The sequence below is a fragment of the Copadichromis virginalis genome, linkage group LG20, assembly GCF_057382275.1.
Source record: "Copadichromis virginalis isolate Kocher_CV1m ecotype Utaka linkage group LG20, C_Virginalis_male_GT1.1, whole genome shotgun sequence".
NCBI lineage: Eukaryota > Metazoa > Chordata > Actinopteri > Cichliformes > Cichlidae > Copadichromis > Copadichromis virginalis.
Genome location: NC_140637.1, coordinates 12,200,001 through 12,220,067, shown reverse-complemented (window position 1 = coordinate 12,220,067; position 20,067 = coordinate 12,200,001). Strand labels below are relative to the sequence as shown.

Genomic DNA, 20,067 nt, shown 5'->3' with positions numbered 1-20,067 from the left:
GTCTCCATGGTAAAAGTTTCAAGTTGCTATATAGAATACAGAAATGAGAGGTGGACCTTGCAAGTATGCAAACCATCAAATCAAAGGAAATATATAACTGTCATATCCCAGCCTGCAGCTCAAATATGTATATCCAGATTTCCTGTATCCCTCAAGTATAGTCTGTATTGCCAACCTAGGTACCAGAGAAACAACAAACTGACAGGAAAATGTGTCATAAAAACCAAGTAATCACTCCAGGGAAGGGTGGCTGTTTCAGCACCATGGACAGCAATCATCCCAAATAAAGTAGTGAAACAGACTGAACTGTTGTACAGTATTCCAATTTTCTATGCATGCCCAAATAAAATCTAAAATACAAATACTGTAAGAAAATAATCACTAACCACTGTACTCATACCCTTTGTCTCTGGTGGAGCAGATTTTAAAAACATCTGCTGTTGTCACCCACAGGCACACTCCTGCTAGTGTTACTTCATTTCAACCTCGCCCCTCGTGAAGAAACTGCAGCCAAGATGGGCACCAGTGTAGTAGGCTCTAATTAAAATCTACAGGGGGTAGAATGGGGGTAATGTAAACATTTAACTGTTTAAAAAAAAAAAGGACTTGAAGCCTGAATGGTCATGATTATGAGTGCAGCTTCAAACATGAAGCTGAATGCAAATTTACTAAAACTGAAAAATATTTAAGTGGCCATCCCATCCATTGTCAGACAAGTAAATCAACCTTCAACTGGATTAAAATAAAAGGACACAACTATAATGATAATATAATAAAGCTCCCGATTTTGTACCAGTGGATGCTGTGGTGATCAAGTTTAAATTCAACAAACTACAAAGACGAAGAAGTGGTGGCTTGTGGGTCATAGCCATGGTTTGCAGATGTTATCTATACAAAAAACCATGTCATGTCAAAAAAGCCTTTGAGCAAGGCAGTGAAGCTGACAGAGATGGTATGCTCTCTAAAAGACTTCTTCTCTTGGCTCCTGGTGGAGGCGGTCACACTTTCTCCTTCTCCCTCTCCCTTATCTTTCCTGCTTGGCTTCTCATGTCTTTTGTATAGTCTTGCTTATTCTCTAACCCTAAGAGAGTCTCCCAGACTTGTTCTCTAAAAACCTAAAGAAGAATTGTGGATTTGATCAACTGGTCCCTTAACGAAACCGACAACTCCTAGGCTTGGGAGAGCCTGATTGTCCTGCGGAGACGTTTGCTGCTGGATACTCGATTTTCGGTTGCGTCGTGTGTCTGGCAACACTCTCGATGATTCAATTCAATTCAATTCAATTTTATTTATATAGCGCCAAATCACAACAAAAGTCGCCTCAAGGCGCTTCATAGGTACAGAGAAAAACCCAACAATCATATGACCCCCTATGAGCAAGCACTTTGGCGACAGTGGGAAGGAAAAACTCCCTTTTAACAGGAAGAAACCTCCGGCAGAACCAGGCTCAGGGAGGGGCGGCCATCTGCTGCGACCGGTTGGGGTGAGAGAAGGAAGACAGGATAAAAGACATGCTGTGGAAGAGAGACAGAGGTTAATAACAGATATGATTCAATGCAGAGAGGTCTGTTAATACAACGATGGAGATTGAACGACATCTACCAATTCGGAACCACAATAACAGAGTTCTGGCTGATTGGAGCTGGCTCGGACCTGGCTTTTTATCTGGCTCGGACCTGGCTTTTTATCTGGTAAAAGGAAATTTGAGCACATTACTCCGGTTCTGGCCTCCCTGCACTGGCGCCCAATTGAATTTAGGATTCATTTTAAAGTTCTTTTATTGGTTTTTAAATCTTTAAATGGTCTGGCACCTGCGTATCTGTCTGATTTGCTGAAGCCCTATGTCCCCACTCGTTCGCTCCGGTCAGCTGAGCAGCTGTTGCTCTCAGTCACCAAATCACGGTTGAAACTGAGAGGAGACCGAGCGTTCTCTATCATGGCTCCTAAGCTTTGGAATAATCTTCCTCTTCACATTAGGCAATCGACATCAGTGATGGTTTTTAAATCCGGATTGAAAACGCATTTTTATTCACTGGCTTTTGATTCAGTGGTTGACTGACTTGTATTTTATTGTTTTCGCTATGTTTATTATTTTATCGTATTTATTATTCTTATGGTATCTATTATGTTTCTGTTGGTCAGCACTTTAGTCAGCCTTGTGTGTTTTTAAAGTGCTATATAAATAAACGATGATGATGATGATGGCTTATCGAAGAACAAGAAGCGGCTACAGCTGTTCAAAATCCCACAAGTCTGGCCGACATGATAGATGATGAGCAGGGCTGTGAGTACTCAGACTGTGTTTTTGAACGCAATATGGACAAGATCTTGGAGAAGCTCATGGCTCTGCTATATGGATAAGATCTTGAAGAAGAACAACGGGAATTGAGAGACCTGGTGACCAGTGATGGACATTAGACCAACTGTAAAATTGGATTCAGTTTGTTCGCACCATCCAAAACAGCTACCATCTTCATCTCATGCGGCCCCCCTGGCGCCAGCTGGATGCTCAAGGCAAAAGCTGACGGGAATAACAAATTCTCCCTTAGCTAACAAGACTGTGTTGTGACTCTCTCCCTCCTCATTCAAGGCCACCCGCGTCGACCGAAGACTGTTGACTTTTGCTTAACTGGGTGAAGGGACACTTTCTCTCGGTTGAACACGGAACACACACACACATACGCATGTACACTGACACAGACCTACACTCACCCCCCACCCCCTCCAAACGCCTTCGATGCTTATGTCTTCTATGTTGTGAGATATGCTGATTCATGTCCTATGTGCTGAGGTGTTTTTCTTTCTTTTCTCAAACTGATCTCCCTGTTGGAGCTCAGTCTGGGGGGAGTTATTTTTTCTCCTCGTCTTTCCTCATGTTGTGCATTTTCCATTGTTATACCTCTCTGACCTGACTTCCCCATGTGATGTTGTAATGTATGTATGGTCGAAGGGTAAGATGGCGCTGGCAAAGGTCGGCAGCCTTAACCCAACAAATTAATAAAGATTATCTTATCTTATCTTATCTTAGTCATAAATGTAAAATTGTGAAGTCAGCTAAAAATGGCCTTTTTTTCACATGATGTTCTGATATCAACTCAAAAATAGAAACTCTTATCATAAAACATGATGTGCCTTGCTGACACACACACACACACACACACACACACACACACACTGCTCGTGCACATACAGTACAGAGTTGTTGTCCTTTGAGTCAAACGTGGCTGACGGCTCCTATGTTTCACTCAGGTAACGGGCGCTGAGTGCTGCACACGTACAAGCACGCGGATAGCCTGTAGGCCATTACATCTGTTCACACAATGCCAGCACTTACCCATGATAACCCCCACACACACAGAGCCGTATGGCTCCTTTATGTTTTTTCTTGTCTCGTTTTTTGGAAATAAAAAAAGTTTTATGCAGTTTTATCTCTTGAGATTATTTTCTTTATCTGTGTCTGTTTTTGTTGATGTTGTTTTTCTTAACGTTGCAAACATCCTGTTTATTACTTTTCAGCCCACTCCGCCTTATATTCATCAACTGCATGGAGTCATTAAAATGAGTAGGTTGTGAGTAGCCTTAGAAGACATTAAGAAGGCGGAAGGTGGTGAATTTAAAGACCACGAGATAGATAGATAGAAAGAAAGAGAGATATATACTGGAGTCTTGTCATTTTTTTTCCTTGTTGTTTGTTTACTTTGTTTAAATGAAGAAAATTTGCTGCTACTGCAAGCCTTTTTAATCGCATTTACGGTTTGGCCCATTTCTCCTTCCGTACGTTTTGACGTACACGGATATACGTACGCGGAACCTCAGTTGTAAACAAAAACGGACAATCACAACTTTCCTATTCTGAGCTAGAACATAATAAAAACAAAAACTGGTTATCTCGTCAATCAGAGTTTTTTTTAAAGGTAAGTGTCAGCACGTCAACTATGTTAAGTTACTCGGTGTGTCATGATGTAGTGATAAAGACAAGAGGTGATTTGTTATGTAATCTCTCCAGCTGTTGAGTACTCTGCACCTAGCCGCTAATGCTAGCTAACAGCTAAGCTGTTGCCGAAAACGCTTCGTTTGAGCTAAGTAGATAGCGAGTGACTCCGTACCCACTTAAGTTTCTAAGTGTTTATTAGTTAGCTTCCATACTGCTGACTAATTGGCTACATTTAAGAAAGCAAAGTAAAATGATTTAGCTTCAGTACAAACAAAGGAAGTAAAAAAAAACTATTGGACGTTTATATCTAAAACGTACCACGTTTTAGACGTGGTGCGTTTTCTCTAAAGTGTATCACGGCTTATGTTTACAGGCCAAGAAAAATAAACAATTATATAAAATTTAAAAAAAAAAATACAAAGCCGGGTTAGGGGATATCCTTCAAAGAAAAATCCAGAAAGTTTCGAAATTGGAATTGTTAATTTTCAAGAAAAAACAAAATATTATTTGGCAGAATTAAAGTCACAAAACGTCATAAATTACCTGAGATAATACTGATATATATATATATATATATTACCTGAGATAATACTGACAGATATATATATATATTACCTGAGATAATACTGACAGATATATATATATATATATATATATATATATATATATCTGTCAGTATTATCTCAGGTAATATATATATATATATATATATATATATATATATATATATATATATATATATATATCTCTGTCAGTATTATCTCAGGTAATATATATATATATATATTAAAGAAATGAAAATAAAAAGTTTATGCTGCCTTTTTGAAGTAAAGGTACACTACTGTGAAAATGTCTTGAGCCACCCCTCATTTCTTTCTATTTTGCTTTCATACAGTCAGACTGTCTGAAAGTTTGTCAGTCACATAACAGAACCGATAGATTTTGGTCCCAAACATATTGCCGCACTGTAAAAGCATACGTCAATAGAAAAACACATAGGGGAACACTATTAATCATGGACTGGCCTCCCCAGAGCCCAGACCTGGACATTATTGAAGCAGTGTGGGATCACAAACCCCAAAGAAGAGCTTTGAATGTCCTTCAAGAAACTATATATATATATATATATATATATATATATATATAAAATCTAGAATGATCTAATATGCCGTCTGGTTGAAATATTTAAAAAATCTACTATTTCTCTGTCATTAAAAAAAGAAAGTTACAGACGTGTGGTAGTCTTTCATGAAGCGCCTGCTCGCTGCCACAGGGAGACGCACTGTGGTGTTGTAGGCCTGCAGACACGAGTGCAGTCAACATGTCGAGGAAACAGACGCACAAATCTTTGCGGAGCAATAAAAAGAGTGAATTGGAGCGCAAGAGGGATGAAAGGGCAGTGCGCCGGGCCATCGCAAAAGACCGCAAGAACCGCCCTCAGGATGGCGATGAAGGTGCAGAGTTTGTCAGTTTCTCCAATCAGCTGCAAGCACTGGGGCTCAAGCTGAGAGAAGTCCCTGGAGATGGGTAAGAGCCAGAATATCAGACCTGCTCTCTCTGTGTGGTCCTGCTTAAACTGATTTCTCATTTATTTCAAAGTGATCAAAATATTATGTGAACTTATTATGTGAACATGTGAACACCAGTGTTGAGTCTGTAGGTTGCATTAGCTTATTGCTGTATTAAAAATAGTTTTGACTCAGAGGGAATCGTGTCTAGTTAATGAGGCTTAGTATCACAATGTAGGTAAATAGGAGATTGTTCATATCCTATAACTTGGCCCACCACATCCCATATGGTGATATCTTAAAAAACAGTTCTGGCTTTAGATCGGAGCACCTGGATTTGTTTTTAATTTTTTTGGATGCAGTTTTTAAAAGAGCTTAAATGTATTTAATCTGTTCTAAAAATGCCCTGTCTTTATCCTTTACATAATCAGTTATGAGGGCTCAAAAATGCTTGGAAAAAAATAAGGCTGAGCAGCTCTCTTTGATTTAAAAATTCGAACAACTTTTAACTTCATTTTGGTAAAGATTGTATATTAAACCCTTCAACCACAGGCAGTCATTTGTCATTTCCTTTTGTTCTTTAGGAATTGTCTGTTCAGAGCTCTAGGCGACCAGTTAGAGGGTCACTCCCGGGGCCACCTGCGTCTTCGCCAGGAAACTGTTGATTATATGACATCCCATCGACAAGACTTTGAGCCCTTTGTTGAGGATGACGTTCCCTTTGCACAGCACTGTAAGAAAAAAACAAGCAAGCGGGTAACATTGGCTACATATGCCAAGAAAACAATGTGATTAGCTAGACTTACTCTAACTTGCAATCCACAATCTATAACGGTACCTACGCTATATTGCTAAAAGTATTTGCCTTCACACCTATACAAACTTGACTGACATCCCACTCTTAATCCATAGTGTTTAAAATGGTGTCAGCACATCCTTTACAGCTGTAACAGCTTCAACTCTTCTGGGAAGAGTTTAGAAGTGTTTACGGCAGTTTTTGACCATTCTTCCAGAAGTACATTTGTCAGGTCAGACACTGATGTTGGACGAGAAGGCCTGGCTCACAGTCTCCACTCTAATTCATCCCAGAGGTTTTCTGTTGAGTTGAGATCAGGACTCTGTACAGGCCAGTCAAGTTCTTTCAACCCAAACTTGGAAGAGAAACTTGGAAGAAAGAAAACACATGGCAAGGTCCACGTCTGTGTGCACTTTGCTTTATGCATTGTTATATAGTCACGATGGAACATCCCCAAATTGTTCCCACAAAGTTTGTCCAAAATATCTTGGTATGCTGAATCATTAAGAGTTCCCTTCACTGTAAGTAAAGAGCCAAGCCCAACTTCTGAAAAACAACTCCACACCATAACCCCCCCGCCAACAAACGTTACACTTGTCGTAATGCAGTCAGACAAATACCGTTCTGATGGTAACTGCCAAACCCAGACTCATCCACCAAATTTCCAGATGGAGAAGTGTGATTCGTCACTCCAGAGAACTGTTTCCAATGCTTCACAGTCCAGTGATGGCTCAATTTACACCACTTAATCCAACACTGTGTATTGTGCTTGAATCCAGCTGCTCTGCCATGAAGGCCCATTCCATGAAGCGCTCTACACATGGTTCTTGAGCTAATCTGAAGGCCACATGAAGTTTGGAGGTCTGTAGTGCTTGACTCTGCAGGAAATTGGCAACCTGTGTGCACTATGCACCTCAGCATCCGCCGACTGTGGAATATTTAGTAGCGAGGAAATTTCACGATTGGACTTGTTACACAGGTCCTATCACGGTACCACACTGAAATTTACTGAGTACCTGAGAGCAACCCATTCTTTCACAAATCTTTGTAAAAGCAGTCTGCATGTCTTCATGCTTGAATATTATACCCTGTGGCCATGGAAGTGATTGAAACAACTGAATTCCATGATTTCAGTAGGTGAGGGAATATTTTTGGCAATATAGTTGCACAGACAGACAGCTGAGTTCAGTGGGATGCAGTTTTGACCAGAAACTTTGCAGTGACCTCTGGTGGTTATTGCTTCTGAGTGACAGATGTATGTAAGTGGCCTGTGGGAGGGACGGGGTGTCACAAAATAAATATACGATCTCTTAGTTTACTTTTTTTTTTAGTGTAAAAATGTGGAAATAGTAATATATACAATAGGACAGCTTTAGTCATTTTAACAGACAGACTTTAAGAGTCATGTGTTGAAAGTTCAAGAGAGCAGTTGTGGCAGTAACAACTCTGTGCTTCTTTTCCTTGCAGTGGCCAATCTTTCTCAGCCTGGTACTTTTGCTGGCAACGATGCCATTGTGGCGTTTGCTCGCAGTCAACAGGTGAAAGTGGTTATCCATCAGCTCAACACTCCACTGTGGGAGGTAGGAGCAGACACTTTCAAATTATGTCTCCTGATCTTGTGCGCTAATATAATTTGTTATATGATGTCTCTGTGGCACACCACGCTGTTTATATGTTGTGTTTTTGTTGCAGATCAACGGTTCAGAGAAGCAGGTGTGCCGAGAGCTGCACATTGCCTACCGCTATGGAGACCATTATGACAGCGTGAGACGGATAGGAGACAACTCTGAGAGTCCTGCTCAGCTCCGCATAGAGGTGTGGTGTCCTACCAGACCAGTACTTAAAGAACAGTTAGCTCTCATCTAGCATGCGTCTTTATATGTCAACACTGCACCCAATGAGCCGTCTTCTACTAGATTTTTTCTGATGTTTTTCTTATCATTGTTGTTCCCAGAATATGCAGAATTCACATGGACAGCAGCGTGAGTTTGGGGACGGTCAGAGAGACAGGCACAAAAAGTCTTCTCCTTCAGCGTCAGAGGAGGACAACGTGATCCTGAGCTCCATCAAGAATCGAGGGATCCAGGGTTAGAAGTTACATTTAAATTATTAGCTGTTGGAACAAGTAGACTTCTGTGAGGGAAAGCAACATAATCATCAGAATCATGAATGCTTTGGATTTTTTTTCACAGCTAGTTGTGTTGATCACATAAACATCCCAGCATTGAACTAAGACTCTTAGTATGACACTAACAGAAACAGATCTGATTGTATTTGCATGTTTATATCTTTTTTGCCTCAGGTGATGAGGAAAACTTACTCCAACTGAGTGCAGCGACAATCAACGCCGAGTGGCTTGTTGGCTCTGCGGTGGGCCAGTCCTGCCAGGGCCAGTGTGCCTCTGGATCCTGTTCAGCCTGCAGAGCTGCAGCCGCTCACTGCAGTGATCCCATCCAGACAGCAGAGGGCAGCAACGTTCAAAAATCCAAGGTTGTGGACACAAATTTCCTGCTAATTATTTGCATTATAAAGGAGCCTGTCTAGCTAAATCAATATTTTATACTTCACATTATACATGAAATTGATTCACATTGGTGTTCCTAACTTGTGAAATATCTTTTTGCAGCATTGGTCATGCTTTAGCAGTTTTAAACTTTACTCAATGAGGATAACTGACTTTTTCTTTTTTTTTCGCTCACCCCTAGGTCTCCAACAAGCAGAGGAAAGATCAGCAGCGGCTCGAGAAAAAGAAGCGTCAGGAGGAGCGGCATCGACAGAAGTTCCTCCAGAGTAAAGGAAGCCAGGACCAGAACCAAAACCTGCCAGACGCTGTTACTTTAGTACCAGCTCTGAACACTCTCAGCATATAGACTGGAGCATGGCCAAAAATACCTTCTGCTACTCTTGCTACCGGTGGCTGTCCACAAAGTTTTGCACATAGTCAAAATTTCAGTCACATTGGATAACTTTTCCTAAGGAGAACCCTCTAGCATCTTTGCAAAGAGTTTAACGGTGCCTGCAAACTGGTGTGTGTGTGTGTGTGTGTGAGAGATGGGCGAATGTTGTAAGAGACAAGCGAAAACGCATGAGTATCAGTATTTCTGTTGGGATTTTTCTTTAGTTCCATCCATTCCAGGTGTTGGTGTATGTAGAAGCTGCTCATATGTGGTTTAAGCACTACATTATCTAGCTCCTTTCTATGCTGGACATCGGGCTTTTCATGACTACAGACAATCTTGCACAGCCAGGCTTTTTGATTTGCCACAGACTTGAATTTATTCTGATGTTCGTTCTGTCTGTGATCGAAGAATAAATTCAGTATTGGGGGGGGTGGGGCAGACGAAAGGATTGTTATACACAGTGTGTGTGTGAGGAACGTGGCAATAAATAGTAATAAATCAGATTTACCTTTTTTTTATTCCTGTGTGAACCCAGTAGTACGCTATGTACTATCCAGGGTGACGAGCTGTTTAAATTAAAGGTTTATGAGTCAAAGTAAGTTCCTGACATTTTCATTAAGTAATGTGTTTAAAGGTAGTATTGAATTTCTTTTTTTTTTTTTTAATTAATATGGCATTAAGAGAAATGATTACATCATTTTAACAGACAAAGGAAGGATGCTGACAGCTGCTCCCTTATTCACCACAGCGGGTAGAAAATGTGCTGCACTTATACATCACCTTTCTACTCTGAGCTTTTTACTACAAGCGTAGTTTTTCTCTTTACTTTGTGTAACCCTCACACGGGTGCATCAGAGGACACAGGGGGTCCAATATCTTCCTGAGGGACGCCTCAACATTTGTCTCTCCTCCAAGAAGCATACTGAAGATTGTTTGCTTCTTAACAAAATGTGTAAACCACTACACTGTGAAGCCTTTACAGAAGCTTCTCGATATTATAAAGCAAATGCAGAATTCCTGTATTTAATTTGGTTTCTTGACATTTTCCCACCCCGTGTCACTGTCAAGGATCCCACTAATTTGTGCATAGTGCTGTAATTTAGTTAGCCAACAACAGTCTGTCACCGGATATTTGTGCACTTAGGTGTAATAAATGATCTTGCACTCAGTAAAGCTGCTGCCAATAAACGAGTCTAGTATACAGGGACATGCACGTGTTGATATGTTATTATGGATACTAACTAGCCTAATCTCATGTTTAATATTCCTTCAACCTTGTGTACACTGACTGTTTAAAAAGGGAAGCTATTAAATTACTTCCTGTCATGAACTCAAGTATTCCCTGAGAGCCTAAAGGTCAGATTTAGACTGCATTTGTTTCTGTTTCAGCTTTTTTCTATTACCTGTGTGATATTGGTGAGTGGAGATCCCCTTAAAATTGTCATCTGAGGCAGACAGCTCAACTCACCTGATGTTCTTCTGTTTGTGAGCGGCAGCCAATCAGATGGAAGCTGGTTTAACAGGAGAAGTGCTAAAGCTACTAGCTTCAGCTGAACAGTACATGAACTGAAAGACTGAACTGTAAGAGTATTGTGTAAAAGAGCACACCAAGGCCCCCTTGTAGGAGGATATAGCTAACCAAGGCTGCTGTGCCTCACAGGAAAGAAGAAACTGGTGTGTTTTATGATTTTAAATTAGAATAAAATATAATGGATATCAGACCAAGTTTAAAAAAGAAAGGGAAATATTAAGAGTTCAATCAAATTCACACTACAATATAAGAAAAGTTCAATTTATTAAAACCGCTTTAAAAAATTACATTAATTGAAGTCATGCTGGAGCTCATAAAGATGAGTCTGGCTTCAAACAACAAACTATGTACATTTTTCCAAACACACTGTTGAGCTGGAAGAGAGCTTGAAGAATCAGGTCGATGTAAACTTCCGAAATGAGCTCATGTGACAAAACACTAAACGCTAATGCTATAATATCATTAGCATTTACAGCCAACAGACTAAATAATGTCACATGTGATATTTCATCTGCCTGTCCTACCAAACCACGTGAGGCAACAAAAGCCGTTTTATTGTGTTCGACTTTCCGTTTGTGAAAAGATGATGTATTGTGTCGTGTTTTTACACTGGAATAAGGTGTACAGTGGTAAACTGTGTGCTGCAAATTGAGATTCATGGGCGCATTTGGAACGCGGCAAAAAAACTTCAGTCCTAAGGTTGCTTCTTAGTCCTGTTAGCCTCACAAGCCAAGATGGAATCCGACCGCGGGATCAGTAGCTCCTAAAAGTCTTGTCGGATGTTCTCCTTGTTTTCGTCTCCCTGCTGTTGCCGGAGTTGAGCGACTTCGTTTTCCAGCTGAACGATTGCCCGCTCGATCTCATAGTTCTTACTGACGAGTGACACCCAGCTGTTGAGGGCACAAATACAGATGTTAAAACAGACGGAAAACTTCTGTGCGTCAATGATACAAACGTAAACTCTTCCAACAACATACTTAGACTCCAGCTCTCTGAGTTTGGCTCCTGCTGCCAACTGATCATTCTTACGCTGCCAGTTCAAATCCTGAATTTGCTTCCTGTGTGGCAGAACAAACACACCAACAGATAAATATTAAAACACATTAAACACCGTGTTTTGGAGCAAAAGGTTTGAGGCAATGAACTCACCTGAATTTGTGAAGTTCCTTTTGTGCCATCTCGATCATGAAGGCCAAGTTGCTGAAGAAAAAAAAAAAAAAATCAAACACGACACGTGTTAGCAGTATTTCCCCACAGACATCAACACTGTGCAGACTGGATCTGGAGACTGTACGCACTCGTTGTAGGCCTTCCATGCGTTGGTTCCATAATGCGACATGAGCTCCAGGTTCTCGATACGGACCGCCTGGTGCTCCAGCTGGGCCATCGAGTTGTTCACGCACTCCTGCCACGCTGTAATGTCATTCTTCTGTCCTGATGAGGGCGCCGGCAACTCATACCTCAATGAGGAAAACATTTATTAAAATACTGGTGATCACCAGTGCTACTCCTCTGCCTAGTAGACACGCCGATGGCATCAACTTGAAAATCCTACATCGCTGGGTTCTTCAATTATCACTCTCACAAGGTTTTCAGAAAACTTGACCTCTGAACTTGAGGTTGCGGTCACCGAGAACTCATGAGATTTTTAGTAGATGCACCTATGATAGCGTCTGTAGCTGCTATGTTGCTTTCTTTCTTTAGTTATTGCATTAACAAACTTAGTGATGATAATACCCCAACAGCCTTTTACAGCAGAGGGTTAAACTTTAACGTGTGAAACAAACAGAAATGAAGGCAAAAAATAAAAAATAAAAAAAATAGCAGAAAAATACTAAGTTACATGTGAGTGAAGTTGCCCCCCCCCACCTTCTTCAAAACCAACAAAAGTGGTATCAAACGTTTGTGCTGCTAAAATTTTTGTTTGTGCCGCTATCATTTTAAAGATATTAAAGAAAATTTAAAGGCCAGAAGGTCAACCAGCCCCCCCACATTACCCAAATCAGACAAAATTGATGGCACTGCAAGACTGCTTTTCCACCAGAGACTGGGAGATCTTTAAAAAGGCTGCCACACACGACAACACCACAGACTTTCAGGAATATACTGAAACTGTCATTGCCTACATCCCAAAATGCATCGATGATGTCACAGAGACCAGAGCTATCACTGTCCGGGCCAATCAGAAACCATGGCTCACAGGTGAGGTCCAAGGCTCCTAAGGTTGAGAAATGCAGCCTTCAGAGCCGAGGATTAGGTGAGCCTAAGAACAGCAAGGGCAAACCTGTCACGTGGCATCAGAGATGAAAAGGCAGTAATCCAGGAGGATTTTGCAAAGCTTCAGCGATAGCAGAGATACTCAGAGGCAGTGACAAGGAATACAAACCATCACAGACTACAAGCCCACTCTGCAGACCGTGGTGATACAATCCCCAGACAGTGTGTGGAGATCTCTTGCCAAAATCAATACAAGCAAAGCTCCAGGTCCTGATAACATCCTTGGACGAGCACTGACGGACTATGCTGTGGAACTCACAAAGGTCTTCACAGACATCTTGAACACATCATTAGGGTCAGGCTGTCGTTCCCACATGTATTGAAGCCTCCACCATCATTACTGTACCAAAGAAGTCATCTACCTCCTGACCTTAGATGACCTCTAGAAACTTTTATTAATATCTTTGAAATGATAGTGGCACAAACAAACATTTTTGCAACACAAACCAGCACAAACATGTGACACCACTTTTGCTGGATTTGAAGAAGGTGGGGGGCCAACTTCACTCACATCTGTTACTACCCCGTTTTCCAAAGATTTTGGAATACTATCAACAACGTACATTAAAAAAAAAACCCAACAACAACAAAAGCTGAGTTAACCGACCTGTCTGAAAATGTGGAAATCATTTAAGTGCTACATAAAATGTTGAATTTCTTTTTCTTTTTCTTTTAATGTGGTGCCAGAATCATGTATGATACGGCATGTGACTTGAACAGTTGTGTAATTAAAGAAGGGGAGGGATACAGCTACTACTGGAAAAGCAAGTCAAGTTGTATAAAAACAGTTTTTTCACAAGAATCTATTAAATCCTGTGAAAAACTAAGTACATCCATCATGCTTGCATATGAATTATGACTGTATCATGCCACTCAAATGTAATTTAGTAACTACTCATCAGCACCTGTGAGCACCTCTATAAGAGCTGAAGTTTTGACCGTTTGTTAAAACGATGCTACAATCCTAGATTAGCATGTTAAATGTTAAAGTTTATGACAGTAAAATTAGAAAAAGTTGCATTTGAACAAACCAAAACACTTCTGTAACAAAGGAAAAACCAAACACAGCACATCAGCACAAGTGCCTCACATCAACTATCAAGCACGGTGGATTTGTGCTTGTTTTGCAGCCACAGGGCCTGGGCAGCTTGCAGTCACTGAGTTGACCATGAACCCTCTGTATACGAAAATATTCTTAAGTCAAATGTGACCAACAGCTGAAGCTTTGGACAAAAACTCACAGGACTGCACAACAGCAGATCAACAATTTAAGGACCATATTTTGTATCATCCTTGACAAACTTTAAATGAATGGTTGTGATCTTTGGGCCCCGAGACTACACTGCATTAAAAACACAACTTTACAGTGTAAATCAGTGAATGGGTGAACAGCCTAGAAAGAACTTAGAAGCAGTGTAGTAGGTTGACTATATGAATGCATCTCTCTTCCTCTGTGGCAAATAAGCAAAAAGCTCAACTTGCAGCTAAGCTACCATCAGGCTCTTACAGCTGGCAGGATTTACCTCTTCATACTCAGGAGTTCCATCGGCTGCCGAGCTGCCAACCGCTCAAATTCATTCCTCATTATTTCTGTCTGAAGGGGGTGAGAACAAAGAAGAAGCACCATTATTTCCTTGTCAGCAGCTGAAACCACTAAGAAGGTTTTAAACTTCTGATGAGTTCATCACCTCAAAAGCAGAGAAATCAGGAGTAGGCAGGTAACTCAGGTAGTTTTTTGTAGGTCGGTATCTTCTGGTCTCTTCTTCGACCAACGCTGCTGCCTGAAGGAAGAAACACGATTCGTGTTTGGCACGGGGAATATTTTGCAGCCACTGGGAAATTCACTTGAAATGAATTGCATTAGAGTTGCACAATTCACTTCTTGTTATTCGACAACTGAAACTCTTTGAGGTGTAGCCTTTTAATTAGGAATTCATCAGTTTTGAAACTGTGGGGTAATACTTATTGGTTAAAAGGTACACTTCTCTTTTTTTCATACACATGGAAAAATGAATCAGACCCTTAGAGAACATAACTTCTGATAACAGACTAGTGGAAAATCAAACATTCCCATTGCTGCCATATTCAAATATTCTACTGCAACAATATGTACAGGATTTGATGTCCCTTTTGAGTGTTATCCAAATGTTTGTCTTGTTGATCTAAAGACAGATGCAATCTTATTCTTGAGCATGAAGGAGATCAATGACTGGACAAGTACAGTCATTGAGTCATTGAGCTGCAAGTTGAGAAAAATATGAGAAGATAGATAAATGTTGCTGTAAAACTGTACTAGTCTAATGGACTCCGACTTACAGCAAATCAAGAAAACATTAAATACTGCTCACATACTAAGAGAATCAAATCCAAACATATGCAATAGATAAATCTTACAAAAATATGAAGGTATCTAAGAAAAATCTTTAAGTGCTGAATGAGTAACTGTTTTTTGCCAAATGGTGTTGCACACAATGCCGTGGGAGTGTCAGAGTGCTTTTCTGTTGTCAGCTCTCCTGTTATGGCACTGCTCTTACTACAGACTGTACAGGGAGTGCAGAATTATTAGGCAAATTAGTATTTTGTCCACATCATCCTCTTCATGCATGTTGTCTTACTCCAAGCTGTATAGGCTCGAAAGCCTACTACCAATTAAGCATATTAGGTGATGTGCATGTCTGTAATGAGAAGGGGTGTGGTCTAATGACATCAACACCCTATATCAGGTGTGCATAATTATTAGGCAACATCCTTTCCTTTGGCAAAATGGGTCAAAAGAAGGACTTGACAGGCTCAGAAAAGTCAAAAATAGTGAGATATCTTGCAGAGGGATGCAGCAGTCTCAAAATTGAACAATCAAGCGTTTCATTCAAAATAGTCAAGAAGCGTGTGGAAAAACCAAGGCGCAAAATAACTGCCCATGAACTGAGAAAAGTCAAGCGTGCAGCTGCCAAGATGCCACTTGCCACCAGTTTGGCCATATTTCAGAGCTGCAACATCACTGGAGTGCCCAAAAGCACAAGGTGTGCAATACTCAGAGACATGGCCAAGGTAAGAAAGGCTGAAAGACGACCACCACTGAACAAGACACACAAGCTGAAACGTCAAGACGGGGCCAAGAAATATCTCAAGACTGATTTTTCTAAGGTTTTATGGACTGATGAAATGAGAGTGAGTCTTGATGGGCCAGATGGATGGGCCCGTGGCTGGATTGGTAAAGGGCAGAGAGCTCCAGTCCGACTCAGACGCCAGCAAGGTGGAGGTGGAGTACTGGTTTGGGCTGGGATCATCAAAGATGAGCTTGTGGGGCCTTTTCGGGTTGAGGATGGAGTCAAGCTCAACTCCCAGTCCTACTGCCAGTTTCTGGAAGACACCTTCTTCAAGCAGTGGTACAGGAAGAAGTCTGCATCCTTCAAGAAAAACATGATTTTCATGCAGGACAATGCTCCATTACACGCGTCCAAGTACTCCACAGCGTGGCTGGCAAGAAAGGGTATAAAAGAAGAAAAACTAATGACATGGCCTCCTTGTTCACCTGATCTGGACCCCATTGAGAACCTGTGGTCCATCATCAAATGGGAGATTTACAAGGAGGGAAAACAGTACACCTCTCTGAACAGTGTCTGGGAGGCTGTGGTTGCTGCTGCACGCAATGTTGATGGTGAACAGATCAAAACACTGACAGAATCCATGGATGGCAGGCTTTTGAGTGTCCTTGCAAAGAAAGGTGGCTATATTGGTCGCTGATTTGTTTTTGTTTTGTTTTTGAATGTCAGAAATGTATATTTGTGAATGTGGAGATGTTATATTGGTTTCACTGGTAAAAATAAATAATTGAAATGGGTATATATTTGTTTTTTGTTAAGTTGCCTAATAATTATGCACAGTAATAGTCACCTGCACACACAGATATCCCCCTAAAATAGCTAAAACTAAAAACAAACTAAAAACTACTTCCAAAAACATTCAGCTTTGATATTAATGAGTTTTTTGGGTTCATTGAGAACATGGTTGTTGTTCAATAATAAAATTATTCCTCAAAAATACAACTTGCCTAATAATTCTGCACTCCCTGTAGAGCTGCATGACACAAACAGCAGTAATCTGTGTACCTTAGATGTGATGAGAGCCAATGGAGGATCCAGGGGAAATGTCTTGATCAGGGAAGTGTTTAGTAGTGACCACGAAGAAATTATTGAAAACACTGACACCAATATATATTAGGCTTTGTGAAGATCCTTCAAAAGTTTTCTTTGGACACGGGCTGCTTTCTCACTTGTTTTCAGTGAGAAAACCCAACTTAAATTATATGTTTAAATACTTTGTCACCAGCAGCCTCTTACGATAACATCTAATTTTTTCCCCCATTTCTTTTGTTAAATCTACAAAATAAAAAGAAATTAAAAGAAAAACCCCGAAGGAATTCATAAAATATTGTTTTGGGTCAACAAGTTGATTGCCAAAGAGCTGTTAAATGGAGATTTGGTATTTCTCTGCCTGTTCTGAAATTTGAAGAAATTGAACAAAACAAGAAGTGGCAGACCTAAGAACTATCTAGTGAGTCTGAAAGTCATGTCTTTAAGAAATTAGAAAAATATAGCAAAGACCTGACACCGGACCTGAGAGATACATCTGGGCCATCACTTGACCAATCTACTGTTCACTTCATGAGAAATTATCTCAGTCGAAGGGTGGCTGTCAAGAACCGATTCTTAAAAATGGTAAAAGGGAAAAACTATTCAATTAATCGACACATCTATTTCGCTTTTTTATAACATAAAATATATAAAAAATGGGTTTTTCAAGACTTCATTTAATCTATATAATAAAGACACTGTCCTGACACGAGTCTGGTTAACAGAGCAAATGAACCAGCTTCAGATATCAAACTTACAGTGTCCGCTGAAACATTGCAGTGTGCCATGTAGCATGGTTAGCTAACACGCTGTGTTCGAACTGCCCGCTTACTCACCGCTTCTCTCACACCTGCCGCATCGTAACCTTGGTCGAAATACGGCAGAGCATCTACAAACACTTCTCCAGCTACTGAAGCTGTCCCGGCCATTTTTAATCAGTCTATATATCGTTCAGTTGTTGAACTGTCTCGCTTTCTGCTAAATAAACTCAAAATCCAAGTGTCCCCTTTCTTCTTCTTTAATTTCGCGTCTTCTTCGAATTGGCACTTTAGCGCCACCGCATGGTATGGAGTGTTTATCTTGATGTTTCTTCTTTGAAGCGTGCCATGAATTCATAGTTAAATGTGCAATAAAACATTAATTAGTAAATCACGTTTTCAATGTCCTCTTTTTATTTTGTCATTAACAAAGTAATTCATTATTTGATCAATCGATAGGGATTAAAAATACATATTTCTACAAACTATTAATCCATTATGAAATATCTCAACCTGAAAAGGGGTTTAAAGAAAAATATATGAAATGCTTGTTAAAACATAATTTAAAAAGTAGCCTGAAATTAAAAATTTAAAAACAGATTTTCAAAATAGTTGAAAAAAATACGATTTAATAAGAGAAATGGGTAAATGGAGTTAAAAACTTTTCTGACATTTAAAATGATGATACCATCCCTCCTTTTTAATTCAATTTCCTTTCCATAGCTATTGGATTCTCCATTTTGGAAACCCTGACCTCCTCAGCAGTATGTTGAGTCTAAACAATAAATCAATGATCTTATTATTACAGGATTATCTATTTGATTACCTTCTCCGTGTGACCTTTCCATGACTCTTTTGGTCTTTGTGAATAAAACAAAGCAAATTAGTCATGGTACAATGTCACATCCCAGTTGTGCAATCTTAACATGACCCTACACAACTTGTTAGTGCTCATATTATTTTACCAAACCTTTGACACCTCATCGGAGAGGGTAGTCCAATAGCTAATGGGAAACGAGAATGAATCGAAAAGGGAAACAAGCATTATTTTAGATTTCAGAAAAGTTTGGATTCCTAATTTAATTTAGGAATCCATTTATTTATTTCTATCTTTAAATTTTATTTCATAAGACATTTTGAAAATCTGTTTTTAACATTTTAAAGAGTGATTTAACTCCTCTTTTTATTGAGCATTGAATTATCAAATAATTAATTGTTTTATTGATGTCTTAATAAATAGAATACATTAAAAATTCATTTGAAAATTCATTTACTGATGAATATTTTATTGGGCAGTTAATTATTAATTCATGAAATGCTATAATTCTGTGTGTGTGACCCTCCTGGTGCTCTATGAAATAGTCCCAATGTTCTATTAGCCGAATTAGCTTGTCTAAGATTCTGACTTACTATTACTCATTTCTTGAGTACTTGAGTGTAAAATATCTATCAGATGCCTCATATTTCTGACAGTGAGGCAACATTCTCTACTGTTTCTTGTCCATGTGGGTCACATCTATTTGTAAAGTTTAACACATTTTGAATATTATACTATTTAGTACAGTATGTCCAAATCTGTAAATTAGTCTATTATTTCTCCTGTATTTTTAATCATAGCTTTCCTTTTATCACTCATGTTCCCTTAAATTTGGTAAACTTAAAGACATCATTCTGACTGTTCTTCTACCCCAGTGCAGTTTCTTAACACTGAATTTAAAATGTATTTGTTTGATCCAAAGGGCCCTATCATCCACCAAAGCAGAAACTGCATCCCATTCCCTTTTAAATTATTGAGACAAGTAATAGAGATTCCTTGCGATGTTTAATTTTCAAAAAACAATTTCTTCCATACTTTTTGCTTATTCAGACTTGCTTAAGTCGTCTGCTTAAAGAAATGCCTTCCATCCAGTCTTTGATACCTAACATGGCTTAATCATTAATGTTTGGTTATCATTCTTTCTGTATCACACTATTGGCCAGAATTTAACTATAAATGTTTCTATTATAATAAACAAATGACACATTTATTGCCCCTAAGCCCTTTAAAACCCTTCATAAAACCATACTTTCTTAAAACGCCTGTTTCCTCATTCTCCTTCTCACATGAGCAGACCCCACCTTGTTATTGGTAATATAAAGACTTTGAAGTAAATAATTTACTTTGAAGCTTAGGTGACAAAAGTAAGGAGCTAAATAACTCTGTTCTTTTAGGCAATTTCATCTGACTGAG

The 20,067-nt window shown here is 39.6% G+C and overlaps 2 protein-coding genes across 4 annotated transcripts; one reads left to right on the top strand and one right to left on the bottom strand.

Annotated features, from left to right (window-relative positions):
• The first annotated feature begins 3,784 nt into the window (after nucleotides 1-3,784).
• On the top strand, nucleotides 3,785-10,339 carry otud3 (OTU deubiquitinase 3). 3 transcript variants are annotated; one of them, XM_085444240.1, is made up of 8 exons: nucleotides 3,785-3,914; nucleotides 5,208-5,461; nucleotides 6,027-6,175; nucleotides 7,706-7,818; nucleotides 7,931-8,053; nucleotides 8,193-8,325; nucleotides 8,541-8,728; nucleotides 8,944-10,339. In XM_085444240.1, the coding sequence occupies exons 2-8, from the start codon at nucleotides 5,256-5,258 to the stop codon at nucleotides 9,106-9,108; spliced, it is 1,077 nt and encodes a 358-aa protein (XP_085300366.1). In that variant the 5' UTR covers nucleotides 3,785-3,914; nucleotides 5,208-5,255; the 3' UTR covers nucleotides 9,109-10,339. The 3 variants fall into 3 exon arrangements, with proteins under 3 accessions (XP_085300366.1, XP_085300365.1, XP_085300364.1); XM_085444239.1 differs by having other exon boundaries at nucleotides 5,160-5,461; XM_085444238.1 differs by having other exon boundaries at nucleotides 5,156-5,461.
• A 575-nt stretch (nucleotides 10,340-10,914) lies between these two features.
• Nucleotides 10,915-18,123, bottom strand: bcas2 (BCAS2 pre-mRNA processing factor). Its single transcript, XM_085444214.1, has 7 exons — nucleotides 17,916-18,123; nucleotides 14,635-14,727; nucleotides 14,470-14,540; nucleotides 11,968-12,129; nucleotides 11,819-11,869; nucleotides 11,647-11,727; nucleotides 10,915-11,559 (listed from the first exon to the last, which is right to left on the bottom strand). Exons 1-7 carry the CDS (start codon nucleotides 18,006-18,008, stop codon nucleotides 11,433-11,435), a joined length of 678 nt encoding a protein of 225 aa, XP_085300340.1. The 5' UTR covers nucleotides 18,009-18,123; the 3' UTR covers nucleotides 10,915-11,432.
• Between the last annotated feature and the right edge of the window lie 1,944 nt (nucleotides 18,124-20,067).

Excerpts from the sequence above, each read along its gene's own strand:
- otud3 (XM_085444240.1), top strand. The coding sequence starts at position 5,256 with ATGTCGAGGAAACAGACGCACAAATCTTTGCGGAGCAATAAAAAGAGT. Across the intron at positions 5,462-6,026 it reads AGAGAAGTCCCTGGAGATGG|GAATTGTCTGTTCAGAGCTC; the intron begins GTAAGAGCCAGA and ends TTTGTTCTTTAG. Across the intron at positions 8,326-8,540 it reads CAAGAATCGAGGGATCCAGG|GTGATGAGGAAAACTTACTC; the intron begins GTTAGAAGTTAC and ends TTTTTGCCTCAG.
- bcas2 (XM_085444214.1), bottom strand. The coding sequence starts at position 18,008 with ATGGCCGGGACAGCTTCAGTAGCTGGAGAAGTGTTTGTAGATGCTCTG. Across the intron at positions 14,728-17,915 it reads CGGCAGGTGTGAGAGAAGCG|GCAGCAGCGTTGGTCGAAGA; the intron begins GTGAGTAAGCGG and ends TTCTTCCTTCAG. Across the intron at positions 11,560-11,646 it reads CTCAGAGAGCTGGAGTCTAA|CTGGGTGTCACTCGTCAGTA; the intron begins GTATGTTGTTGG and ends TGCCCTCAACAG.